The sequence below is a fragment of the Oikopleura dioica genome, chromosome XSR, assembly GCF_907165135.1.
Source record: "Oikopleura dioica chromosome XSR, OKI2018_I68_1.0, whole genome shotgun sequence".
NCBI lineage: Eukaryota > Metazoa > Chordata > Appendicularia > Copelata > Oikopleuridae > Oikopleura > Oikopleura dioica.
The window spans coordinates 1,419,963-1,432,266 of NC_137294.1; the positions used below are offsets into that span (position 1 = coordinate 1,419,963).

General features: G+C 42.3%; 3 protein-coding genes across 3 annotated transcripts; 1 reads left to right on the forward strand and 2 right to left on the reverse strand.

Moving 5' to 3' along the window:
* The first annotated feature begins 3,246 nt into the window (after nt 1-3,246).
* Nucleotides 3,247-4,039, forward strand: LOC145707287 (mucin-2-like). The gene is made up of 4 exons (XM_081784788.1): nt 3,247-3,311; nt 3,363-3,586; nt 3,628-3,800; nt 3,879-4,039. The coding sequence occupies exons 1-4, from the start codon at nt 3,247-3,249 to the stop codon at nt 3,939-3,941; spliced, it is 525 nt and encodes a 174-aa protein (XP_081640914.1). The 3' UTR covers nt 3,942-4,039.
* Nucleotides 4,040-4,911: 872 nt separating this feature from the next.
* Nucleotides 4,912-6,728, reverse strand: LOC145707290 (uncharacterized). The gene is made up of 4 exons (XM_081784795.1): nt 6,384-6,728; nt 5,647-6,336; nt 5,409-5,602; nt 4,912-5,340 (listed from the first exon to the last, which is right to left on the reverse strand). Exons 1-4 carry the CDS (start codon nt 6,430-6,432, stop codon nt 4,912-4,914), a joined length of 1,362 nt encoding a protein of 453 aa, XP_081640921.1. The 5' UTR covers nt 6,433-6,728.
* Nucleotides 6,729-7,883: 1,155 nt separating this feature from the next.
* On the reverse strand, nt 7,884-11,920 carry LOC145708150 (uncharacterized). The gene is made up of 8 exons (XM_081785790.1): nt 11,907-11,920; nt 11,731-11,861; nt 11,315-11,633; nt 10,331-10,834; nt 9,912-10,286; nt 8,778-9,865; nt 8,201-8,728; nt 7,884-8,149 (listed from the first exon to the last, which is right to left on the reverse strand). Exons 2-8 carry the CDS (start codon nt 11,854-11,856, stop codon nt 8,015-8,017), a joined length of 3,075 nt encoding a protein of 1,024 aa, XP_081641916.1. The 5' UTR covers nt 11,857-11,861; nt 11,907-11,920; the 3' UTR covers nt 7,884-8,014.
* Nucleotides 11,921-12,304: the final 384 nt, after the last annotated feature.

Genomic DNA, 12,304 nt, shown 5'->3' on the forward strand with positions numbered 1-12,304 from the left:
TTCTTGAATATTTCACAAGGAGAATTTTCGTAATTTGGCAATTACGACGGATGCTTTCTAACATCAATAATTCAGCCGCGCGGCGGAGTTCGCTCTAACCTACATTTTTGATGGATTTTTCCGCTCTATCCCTTTTCAATTCAAAATTTAGTATCCCCGGCGTCGAGTCAATGTACCCAATTTTATAAGAAATAAATAGTGTACTCCACTCCACGGCTCATCAAACTAAACTGGATGGCGATTAGGGGCGTAATGTCGATTTCTTCTGGCGATGCGGTCAACCTCAAGTGACATAAGTTAATTTTGCTCGCCCCTGAGTTGTCGCGATTTTATGATGTCGCTCTTGAGTTGAATATTCCAGAATCGGGTCAAATTCTTCTTTGATTTTAAACCTAGTTGTACTTGAGCTAACATTTTGAAAACAGCAAAAAGTTAATCGAGTCTCATTTTTTGTGAAGAGAAAGAAAGAAGAAAAATGCAGTTATAATAGAGAAGAGGAAGTGAAAGAATGAAAAAGATTATTTTTGGGTTACTTGGGATTTCAACCGCTCAATTGCAGTATTCAGGTAACAGAACAGTAATGATATATATGCTCTCTGCGTTCTGCAAAATTAAGCTCGTTTCCAGTTATAAAGTTTAAAATCGTGCACCAACGCTTCTTTCATCCTAGTTCAGATAGTATAACGTAAGCACAAGTGCGAAAAATACTTAGCTCTTCCAAAGTTAGACAAAAACGTCATCATCTTCACTTTTTCCCGCCAGATAATCTACGTTATATCACCAGTATAGTCAAACTTTCGCTTTTTAAATGGAAATAATGCAGTGCTCTAATATAAATAATATAATTTCAATATTTTTGAATTGACAACTCATGTTGATTGTTTTTATTAGAAGATAAGTAAGATAGAAAGGTTGCAATTAGAATTGGTACAGTACCAATTCATCTATAATATAGCTAGAATTGATATGATACCAAACCTTTTCTCGGTTAGGGATTAGGGTTAGGGGGCTGGGAGTACCTACTGGGGGGTGGTGTCCCGGGGAGCGAAGCCCCTGGGTAGGGCTTTAGGGTTAGAGGTATCATACCAATTCTAGCCAAATTATATAAGAGTTGGTCCTGTACCAATTCTAATTCTAGTTGCATACTTCTGTCTGATTATAAACAAAATTGAATGCAAGAGAAGAACCTCAATTGTAGTATTTTCTTTGGGAACAGGAAAGGAGTAGTAGTACTTCCGTAGTGCCTTCGATTTTTGATTTTTTTATTCTATCTGTGCTTGTATGAAATCGGGGATTTGAATCCCACTTTTCTATTTTTGCGAATAAACAAAGATAATTATAATAGTGAATTAAATAGTAGGTGGTGTTAGGTTATCCTGTAATAATTGGGCAAATATATCTTCAGCGAATGTTTTTTTTTTGTATTTTGTAATAAGAAATTCTATGCTGATTATTCTGGGTGATTAATATTATGATGATTGGGAGGATAACACGTTCACTTGAATAATGAAGCGCTCGAAATCTGGTGGGCAGAAGTTGTCGCAAAACGGACGACAAGCCGACAGTCCAAACTTACTCCTCAATAGTCCAATATGCAAATTTACCCATTTTCCAACGTCGCCATTTCTCCGGACTGTCATACTTACCAGCACTCTCAACGAACTTTCATATTCATATTATAAGCGAATTTTATAATCGACCGTAATCAAAGATCAATTTTCCTGAAATGACCTAAAAAAAACTTTAAATGCATTTCAGCCTGGGGAGAATGGACTGAATGGGGACCTTGCTCGATTTCTTCAGACTACGGGAGTCGGATTCGCCATCGTTCCTGTAACTCAGGCGCGTATTCAAGCTGCGCTGGGGAAGATTACCAAGTTGAAGAGTGTACAGAGAAGCCTGTTAATTGTATAGTTCCATCTTTGCCTTTGAACTCTTCGTTTGTAAATTGTACATCCACTGCTCCGGGCAGTACATGTGAGATTGCTTGTCACTCGGGCTTTCTTCCATCGGGGGAGACGCGGCTCACATGTACTGATTATGGCTGGAGCGCGGAATTTGGAAGTTGCGTGCCTATTCCATCCGCGAGATGCCCTGCTCTAGAAACGCCCGAAAACGGGAAAATCATTTGCTCTGATTCCTCTTTGTCTTCGAGCGAGTGTTTGCTCTACTGCGATCCAGGATTTCAACCCAGCGGCGAGAGCTCGACAATTTGCGACGAAAACGGCCAGTGGAATGCCGAACTAGGAAAATGTCTCAAAGCAAAGTGTACTTTCGAGCAGAAGGAATACTATGCAGGGGTAAGTATTTTAACTGATAATTGTAGACAAGAATGCACTTGCACCGATGATGGCCTGTGGAGATGCAAACATCACTATTGCAAGAGTCACAATGAGCAGTGCATCTTAGGAAACGGAATAAATAAAACAAAGCTTATTTCTATCAAAATCAGGGTTTCAAATATTGGTTTATTTTTGCTGAGCTGAGCTGAGCTGCCCTTCTTCAGAGGTCATTGAGCTGAGCTGAGCTAAGCAGACCCTAATTAGAGCTGAGCTGAGCTGGGTGAGCTGAACTGAGCTGTTTTTTACTGTATTTTTAGTAGTAAAATTGTGTTCAAATCATTGAGCTGAGCTGAGCTGACTGATACTTGTCTGAGCTGAGCTGAGCAGAACTGATCATGTTCGAAAATCACTGAGCTGAGAGACTGCTCAGCTCACTCAGCCAGCTCAGCTCACTTAGCTCAACAAATTTGCAACACTGATCAAAATGTAAATATTATATTTATGATCCGAAAAAAAGACATAGAAAGTACAAATTACAAGTGCCAGGAACGCGTCGATTGCTACGGTCCCAGAAGCTGGAGTAGCTGGATAAACAGTAATACTCCAACGAATGGAAATGAACGCGAGAGTGCCCAAAAGGCTCGAAACTTTCACCCAGAAGCGGCTGTCTGCAAACAACCGGATGCCATAGGAAAGTGAGACATCTTTGCTTAATTTTTAAATAAGGAGGATGCTTGGAATCTCATTTCAAGAGGCGAGAAGGGTGAGAGATCAAAAATCTGTAGAATCTCTTCTTCAAGATGGGTGGCGCATTTTCGTGGGCGACGACAAAGTTGTTTGTAGAAAACGAGATCAGGAAAAGGCTTCAACTAATAAATTTACGCAAATTATTAAAAAAAAATTATTTTTAATTCCAAACTTTTGAAAACCTGAAAAGATTTCTGAAAAAGAAGACTGCGAAGACATGGAGATCAGATTCTGCTGCGAAGAAAAGAATGCTACTCCAGAATGTCCAGATCATATAGGAGAGTTTTTTCTTCACAGTTGTTATTTTTTTATTCTAAGCAAATATAAAAACAGAAAAAAAGGCACCTGGACAAAGTGGGCAAATGCTGATAGAAACCCGAATGATGGTGGGGACTTCGAGCTTCTCTCTCGACATCGTGCTCTGGATCCGGAAGGGGTTTGCGAAGTTCCTCACTCGATTGATTTTCGCCAAGTCAACGAAACACTTGACTGGGAAGTTAAATACAACCAGAAGATCACTACCGACCCGCAAATGGGACTCGTCTGTTATGACCAAGGTAAGAATATCGACAAAAAAGTATGATAATCGAATGTTCAGCAAATTCCAACTCTGGCGGATGCGGAGATTACGAAGTTCGATTCTGCTGTTCCGCCCCATTGGACTTGAGCTGTCTGCGGCAACGGCCGCCGTGGAATGGGAATCGTCCCGATCCTACGTGGTTGCCGCCTGACAGGTGCTGCGGCAATCGTCCCTACAATTCCAATCTAAAGGTATCAAAAGCAGAATTTTTAATTTGACGTCGCAATTATCACTGATATAATCCAAAAACCGGACTTACCCGTTCTTAGACTTGCTGCGAGGGAGAGCGCCTCGTCCAGCTAGAAGAAGACTGTACAGAAAATTCCTACTGAATTTCGCGCTAAACAACTTGTACATACGAAAAGAAACAATCTTGCCAGATATAGATTGCAGACCCTGGTAGAACAGTTGCTACAGAATCCTTTGCAAATAAACACCTTCAAATTTCCATCAAGTCTGTTTCTTAATAATTTAATTTAATATTTATTTAATTAAATTAATAATTATTCAAATTATTCAATATTGTTTAATATTATTAATTTTATTTAATTATTTATTAAAATTATTAAAATTATTTTTTCATATTTATTCGTTCAATTAATTATTTACTTACGAGAAAAAGTTTGTTTCCTTGTTATATTATAAAGCTTATATAATAATGCTATGTCGATGATTTTAAGCCGGCCATGCTGGAAACATATGTATCATGATAATCAATTATGCGCATGCTTTCGTTGAGTCGGTTTTAGACGATGCAATTGCAGAGAAATCTAGTTCTTGTGGTCGCGCTGAGAAAAGAGGCTAACTGAACGAAGACACCAATGCAACGATTTATTTTATTTTTTCGCAAACAATCAATCAGCCCAGCGGATCGTAGTCTATCAACGGAATCACTCAAATACTTGTGTTTTCAATGCTAGAACTCTCTCTAATGATTCCGTTTCTTTGGGGCAATTTTTGGGGCCACACTCTTCAGCTTCGAACGCTTCTTTGAGGCAAAAGGCGAGCTCGCAATCGAGTGTTTGCCCGTAAATGTCGACACTTTGGTCGAATGAAAAGCTTCGATAGCTACGAAAAGAGTGATTCGCTTTCCCTTCCAGGCTGAAATTTACCTAAAACGAGCCATCTTTCGCGTCACGATCTTGTCTCCTGGATGTTGTTTGTGGAAACGCGTCTCAGTCAGAATACTGCCACAGCCGTCAGAGATGATCGGGTAGCTGTGGCCCGACCTTGAATCTTTTATAGTGCACTTATGAAAGCTCTAAAGCAAAATCCCTGTCGACTATCGAACTGCTTTTTCTCTCAATAAGTTAGAGCTTCTTCCTTGTCAACATAAAATAAAACCGTAAAATCCTGGTGAAAGTCCATCCAGTCAACCTTGAAATAAACCCGCTGACCGACAAAGTAATCTTTAGGATCCACTTCTTGGCCAAAGTATCTGTCAGTAAAAGACAGTCTTGCAGTTTTGTCCCAGTTTGACGAATCGATGAGAAAAGAGTCGAAATTCTTGGATGTTAGCTTGAATCCATTCTTAGTGCTTATTGTTTTGATCCCTTCAGACTCAATTTTGTAGTTGCATCTCATCGAGACCTGGCCAGAAAATGCATCTGAGGTGTAGATGTTTATTTTGTCTTCTGGGATGTAGTATTTGTCGCCTTCTGCTGCGTCGAATTTTGTATTGAAGGAGAAAACAAGGTTGAACTCGATGAAATCCTCGTCTTCTTCCATGTTCTTTCAAGAGAATCAATAGTCTTTAACTTAAAAGCTGCAAATCAATCCGATCAATTCCATTCCTGAACAGCAATCATGTTACAGGTACCAATCGGGTACTTGAATTTGACCATTTCCGTCTTGGCATCCCACTTTAATCCCTTGACGCAATCGCTGTACCCTTCAAAATCCGCTTTTCTGTTGAAATACGGCTTTTGCTTGTGACCTCTTCCCGCACGAAACTCCTCCAATAATTGACGATCGTTGAATGCTTTCACGGCGACTAGAATCAAGAACTACTGAGCAATCAAAATGGAAATTGCCTACTGGCGCCTTCTATTTCGGTCTCGGTGCAAGTGAGCGCGTAGCAGCCAGATTCTCTGGCAGGCTGACAGTAATGAAGCTTTGACTCATCGTCGATGAAGTCGTCGGCCAACTCCCAACAGCCTTGAAGATCCTTTTCCACGTCAAAGATTGAATCTCTGTTGAAGTCATTTCCGCGACAATGAGTGAGGTTGGCGATCGTCGCAAAGCCCGAGTCGTACAAGTTACTACTCCGCCGAACATAGTCTCGCTGGCCAATATCAAGAGTCTGCTTCAAGTAGCAGTAGCCGGCCAAAGGTTGCTGCTTCTTTAGTGTCCAGGCGCCGCACTCGGGCACTCTTTCTGAGCAAAGCACCGCGCACTGCTCGGCTGTATCGACGAAGAACTGACTGGCGCCATTCCGCAGAGCAGAGCCAGAAATGAACACATCATTGGCGATTCCGTAAATTACTCCTCCGTACTCGACGATTTCAGGCTCGTCAGACGGATTCGTCGTCGCAGTTGCCATCCAGCCGTCTGCTAGAATCACTGTTTTTTCGAAAGAACCTTCAAAAACCGTCGGGTTTTCAGATGCTTTTGGATTTTTAGCTCCGTCCCAAAACGACATCGCAGCAATTTTAGAATGGAAATCATCTTGATCCCTAATGATTTTGATCTCTTCCAAATCGTCGCAGAGCTTAGAGCTCGAACAATCTAAGAAAACGTCATTTTCTGTACGAGCTTTATCGAGTAAGAAATACCTATCCAAATTATATTCACTTCTTCGTCTTCTCTAAATTTGAGCATCATTCCTTTCCACGCTTTCCTCGCTTGGTCACAACTCTCATCACACTGACTGGCATCAAGGAAGAGAGCAATGGTGACATAGCCAGTTCCGTGAATGACATTTTCGAACGTCTCTTCAGTCTGGTAAAATATCTGAGTTCCAAATTCACTCGTTACAGAATGCCATAAAAAGCTAGAATAAAGAAAAATTTTCGCATATTGAGCCACTAGTTTCGCCACTAGTTGCCGCCTGAATGTCCTCTCCTCGCGGCAACAAGTAGCGGAGAGATTTAAATCTCCGAGTCATTTAAATGTCTGACTTCACCTTGAAATAACTACGTTATTCTCCAATAATGTCACTTATTTCAAAAATTGACCTAATTAAAGTCTATAATTTATAGACGTAGACACAATTTTCTGAGTTAGAACTGCCTTTACTTTGTAAATTTGCTTTTCCTGCAAAAAATGGAGTCGTAAGAAGAAAGATTTTTAAATAATAGAAATTATATTAAATAGTGAAATTTGAATAAGAAGCATAACAATCGTGAACAGTTTGATTGAATATGAGCTAGAAATCGCGGAATGCCGGATTCGGCAGACCGGAGTCGATTTTCTTGATTTGAACTGGCAGTTGCGAGGATCTGTTCGAGTTCTCGTCCCGCGATCGCCGACGCGCCCCGTAGTAAAAGGTTTTTCGAAGATGCGGATCGTCTTCGTTTCTTCGTCCACGTTTCTGATTGAAAATTCGTAATTGAAACACAGTTTTTCGGAAAGAAATACCTTTTGTAAAAGAGAAGGACGAAAGCGATAAGAGTAGCGAAAGTGAGCGTAAAGAGGATGTTGTTGACCCAGTCGAGCACCAAAATCACTTTTTCAGTGTGGTAGGTCTTTTCGATGGTGAGCTTGGCGCGGTTGAGGGTCTCCATGTAGCGGAAGGCCTCGACCCAGAACTCGATGGCCGACGCGTCTCGATCCACTCCATCCGGAATCTCAAGCGGCGCGGCTCTTCGTCGACGGTCATTGTTTCCTCGCTGAATCGCTTCACAATCTGTTTCTGATGGTTGGCAGGGAGTTCCGCGGCAATGCTGAAGTTTTAGTTAGATAGTATCTCATCCAAATAAATGTCTAGTGAGTAGTCCTTGAATGGTAAGTACTTACTGTAACAAAGCATTTGTACTGCAGCTGCTGTCTATCTTCCAGATTGTCTCGGAAGAAAAAGTTTTTCCACTCGAGCTCGGTGTTGCCGTTGGACGCAACTTTGGTGAACTTCATGCCGAAAATTTCCTTCATGTCAGGAAGAATGCATCTGTTCTTGATGATGTATCGTTTGCGCTCTGGCTTCCGAAGATCTGTCACTTCGCACGACTCGATGGTGACGGCTGTTGGAGAATTGACCCGTGCATAGACCATGGCCTCGATGTAGAGCATGTTTGAAGTCGTGTCTTCATCGGTGATGATGTTTTTGAAGAGGGGATCTCGTGCCAACTGGAATGAAACTTCAGTCGCTCCTGGAATCACGTCCGTGAACTTGATCGGGTTCAATCGAGGAATCATCGACAACGGAGAAGCGTCAAGATCTTTTGGAGGCGGAAGCGAACACTGGACGCTAGCAAAGTGAATTCGCGAAGAAAAACTCGCTTCCAAGCACTTTTTGAGAGTCGATGTAAATTTCTGCGCGGAAGGTGTTGTCAATTAGAGTAGCGCCGCAGGACTCGACCATATCGTTGTACTTGTAGTGCACCTTGAAAATTGTATTGAAAATATGAATGAATTGAAGATTTCATTTATTTACCTGAACTTCACTGGCGGCGCGGTCGAATATCCTCGTGCATTTTTGAGCTGTGCCTTCATGTCCAACATAAACAACAAGCTTGTCGCCGTATGTTTCTTGTGGGAGGATGAGACCAGTTCTTTCGAGATTTTCCATCTTGATCGTGTCCAAGTCGAAGCCCGTCAGAGTACAGTCGAAGTTGTCACAAGTGCAGGTTTCGCGATGAATCTGGCAAGGGTCTTGATTCGCCAGAATACACATCGTTGATTGAGCCATCGCACATGCTGGGTACTCCGGATCGCATGGAGGGCAGTCAAGAAGCTGTTCAGTCGAACAGAAGTCCATTTCTTCGCAGCAGTTGGTTTCTTTGGTATTAAAGAGAGCTCCGTTCGAGTCGTAGCACCTTTGAGTTTCTGTAAAGCATCCGTAGCCGTTGCCGGTCGCGCATTCCGAGTTTTCACAGCAAGGGAAATTGTCGTTACTGCATTTAGGAAGGAGACAGGTGTCGGTCTCTTCGTAGCTTGCGCAGGGAATGCCATGATCTCCGAGCTAAAAAATTTTTTGTTACTTTTATAAAAAGAAAAGAGTGAAATCTTACCGTGATGACGCAGTGTTTTGTAACAGCGATTCCATAAAAACTTCCAGCATCTGGATCGAATATAGCATTAGTGCAAAGCGAGTCCGTAATAGGAACACAGCTCCTAACACCATTATCTACACAAGAATCGTCGTCTTCACTGATATTTCCGATTAAGATGCACCCGTGCTTGTCAGGATCGCAGACACCGACCTCATCAGTGGTGTAGCGAGCACCGACGATTTCTTCGCCGCCACAGGTGTAGAAGTAGGTTTGGCGACCATAAGTGCACGAGCTATCGCATTCGAGTCGTTTTTCGAAGAGAATTCCTTGGCAGCCGTCAATGTGCTTCACCTCATGGGTGTTGCTGTCGATGCAGGATTTGACATGCGATTCGCTGCAAAGCTGAAGACCAGGATCACTGCATGGCACAACTATATCTGATGTTCGAGTCACAGGCAACTCCCCAGGGCAGCTCTCGACAATGGACTCTGTCTTGTAGCATTTATCACCGCTTTTGAAAGGTGCGCTGATCGAGGTGACTTCAGAGTGGTGTCCACAGCAGCGAGTGTTGCAAAGAATTCGCTCCTCAAGTTTGATCTCTGACGGAATGCTGCATTGAAGATTCTCGGCATTAGGTCTCAATGATCGTCGACGAGTGTAATATTGCTCACCACACTTTTGCTCGCAGTTTTCGACTTTTTCGTTGTCGTCTTCGATCCATTCTGTGTAGACTTGTTCGTCGGTGCAGGTGGTTTGGCAGTAGAGTTTGTCGTTGTTGCATGACTCGTAGGTGAACTCTATGGCAGGAACGTCAAGATCTTCGACATCGAAACAACCGTATAATTTTCGCTGGCAAGATGTGTCAGTGCATCTGCTGCAAGAGTCGTAGTCATTAGTCAAATAGAAAAGATCGTCGCTGAGCTTGCAAGTAGGATTTTTATCGTGATTGCAGAGGCACATTTCGTTGTCGACAGAAGCTGGGCAAACAGTATCAAGCTTGCAAAACTCAAGAAGATCGTCACAGTTGGAACTTAGCGAAACCACGGAGTTGTCTGCGCCGCTTACTGTAACGACAGGCGCGCTGCACCAATCCACTTCGCCCAAAGCTAAAAAAACATTTAAGATTTTTGTATTTTTTTTTTGTTCTGTTACCTTCTGACTCTACTTCTGCGCCATTTGTAAAAACTGCTGTAACTTTGATGAAGTTTTCATCAAATGACATCGACGATATTTCCCCAGCAACTCCTTCTTTTGGATTGAAAGGATAAGCGAGAGCATCAAGAATCACTAGACCTTCGTCCAAGACAAGAACGAGTTTCGTTCCATCTGGTGTCCAAAAGTACTTTTTCGGGGCGATGTTTGATGGGAAAAGATCTTTTGGTGTTTGACGGTCCTTCGACAATACCGCGAAGTTGATCTTGTTTGGGCTTGCAGCAGCGCCGAGTTCACTTTTGAGGTAAACTAGAACTTTGTTGCTCTTCGTGCCGAAAAGATGATAGTTTGATGCGGGAAAGCTTGCGGAGTAGGCTAAAGAATAAATAAGGATAAGGAAATAAAGCTTCTTTTCTTACCAGCGTCGATGAGAAACCATTTCTTTTCAGATGGTAAGAAACCGTTAGCATCACAAACACATCTGTCGCCTTGATGAGTGGTGCTTCCTGGGCATTGTCCACATTCTATCGTTGTGTCGCAGACTTCACTGATCGTGGTGGATTTTTCAGAAACAGCCTCTTCGTTGTTGATGAGAGTACACTCGCCAGTTCCAACATCGCCGCCGTTGCAAGCTCGTGATCGTTGACGCACGCCATCGCCGCAGATGCCGACGCAGGAGCTCCATTCCGACCAGTTCGACCATTGGCCGACGCGCGGGCAATTGAACTCCACCAAGTTGCCATCTTTGTCCGTGTAACTGACTACGTACTGATTGTTGAAGTCGTCGACGAGCACGATCGCGGGGCAATGGACCGCGCCGTCGTTGTTGAGGAATGGAATGTAGATTTCGGAAGGTGAATCAGAGCAGCCAGGATATGCAGCAAAGTCGAAAGATGAAGCGTCAGGGTTGGAGACTCCGCCGGCTGAAAGAAAACAATAAGAATAAGACTCATTGAAATCAGTTAATTTACCGTCGTTTTCCATCTTTAGAGCGTTTTTCAGATGACAAGGGTAGACCAAAGCGCTCTTAAGTTGGAAAATTTACGATCAAACTAGGATGACAGTGGGAAAAAAATGATGAATGAAAATGCATAAAATGAATTTTTTCCAAAACTCTAAAAATGCATCTGAGGTCATTTTTACCTATTTATGATTAAAAATTACGATCTTTGAATCAGAGGCTATGATTTCACCTGAAAAAAAGCGTAGAAAACAATTTTTTTCAATTATTTTTCAGGTTGAAATAAACGATATTCTAATTTCTTGTTGATATTCTAATTATTAATCAAAAATTCCTAAAAACGCTCTAAAGTTGGTATTTTTTCAGATGACAAAATATGGAAAATATTGGCAAAAACGCTCTTAAGTTGGGCGCTCTTAAGATGGAAAACCACGGTACTAACCTTTGCAGTACTTGACAGAGTCGGGAATGACTTCAACAGGACACACGCAGCTTAGCTCTATGTAAGCCTTGCCCGTGGCTTGAGCATCGGTTGTGTACTCGAAGGCGACCGGGGGGAATTCGTACAAGGTCTCGAACGAGCCTCCAGAGCCAGCCACAAGCGTTTCTTCAATATAACCGCCGCAGTTGATTCCCTCTTGTAAGTTGACACTCGCGACGAGATCACCATTATCAACAGCGATGGAGACGAGTGCATCATTACAAGAACTGTCGGCGTATTTGATGTCGGAGGCGAAGTTTGGCGGGGCAGAGCCATCAAACTATATGAAAACAAGTAAATAAACAATCCTTCGCTGATCGACAATTATTGAAATCAAGGAAGAAAATCCTGAAAAAGTCTCTCTACTAGAAACTTACTCGAAATTCAGCGGGCTTTGAGAGATCTGAGCAGTCACAAGTCGAGGCGGCTCTTCCGCCTTCCAAAGCAGAGGAAGCGTAGACGACAAGGGGAAGGCACAGGATTAGACCGGCAAGTCTCTCCATGATACCTAAACAGAACACTAGAAAGCATCTCTTATTTCCGGAAAATCTACCTCTCTTTACTCGAGTTTTCGACAGAGTGAAGAGCGTGTCCGATTTTCCGGGCTGCGCGAAATGCAGCCAGCTGCCCTCCAAAAACACCCCTAAATGCAAAAATCGCCAAATAAGGAATTTCGCTTAATTTTTTTCGTTATAAACAAATCAACTTGAAAATTTCCCTCTCCTGAACTTGCAAAATCGAAACATCAAAATATCAACGACCGTTTTCTTTTTCAAAAGAAAATACTTTGAAATTCTTATCAAATAGATTTGACAAATAGTTGGAAAATAATGCCCTTGCAAGTTAAAATTTATCATTCTAATGCGGGATGAAATAATGATAACTTCAATTAAGGGTGTAGAGGAGTCTTCGCGGAGCAGTGGTCTAATCCGGCTTAGCCACTTGGCACAG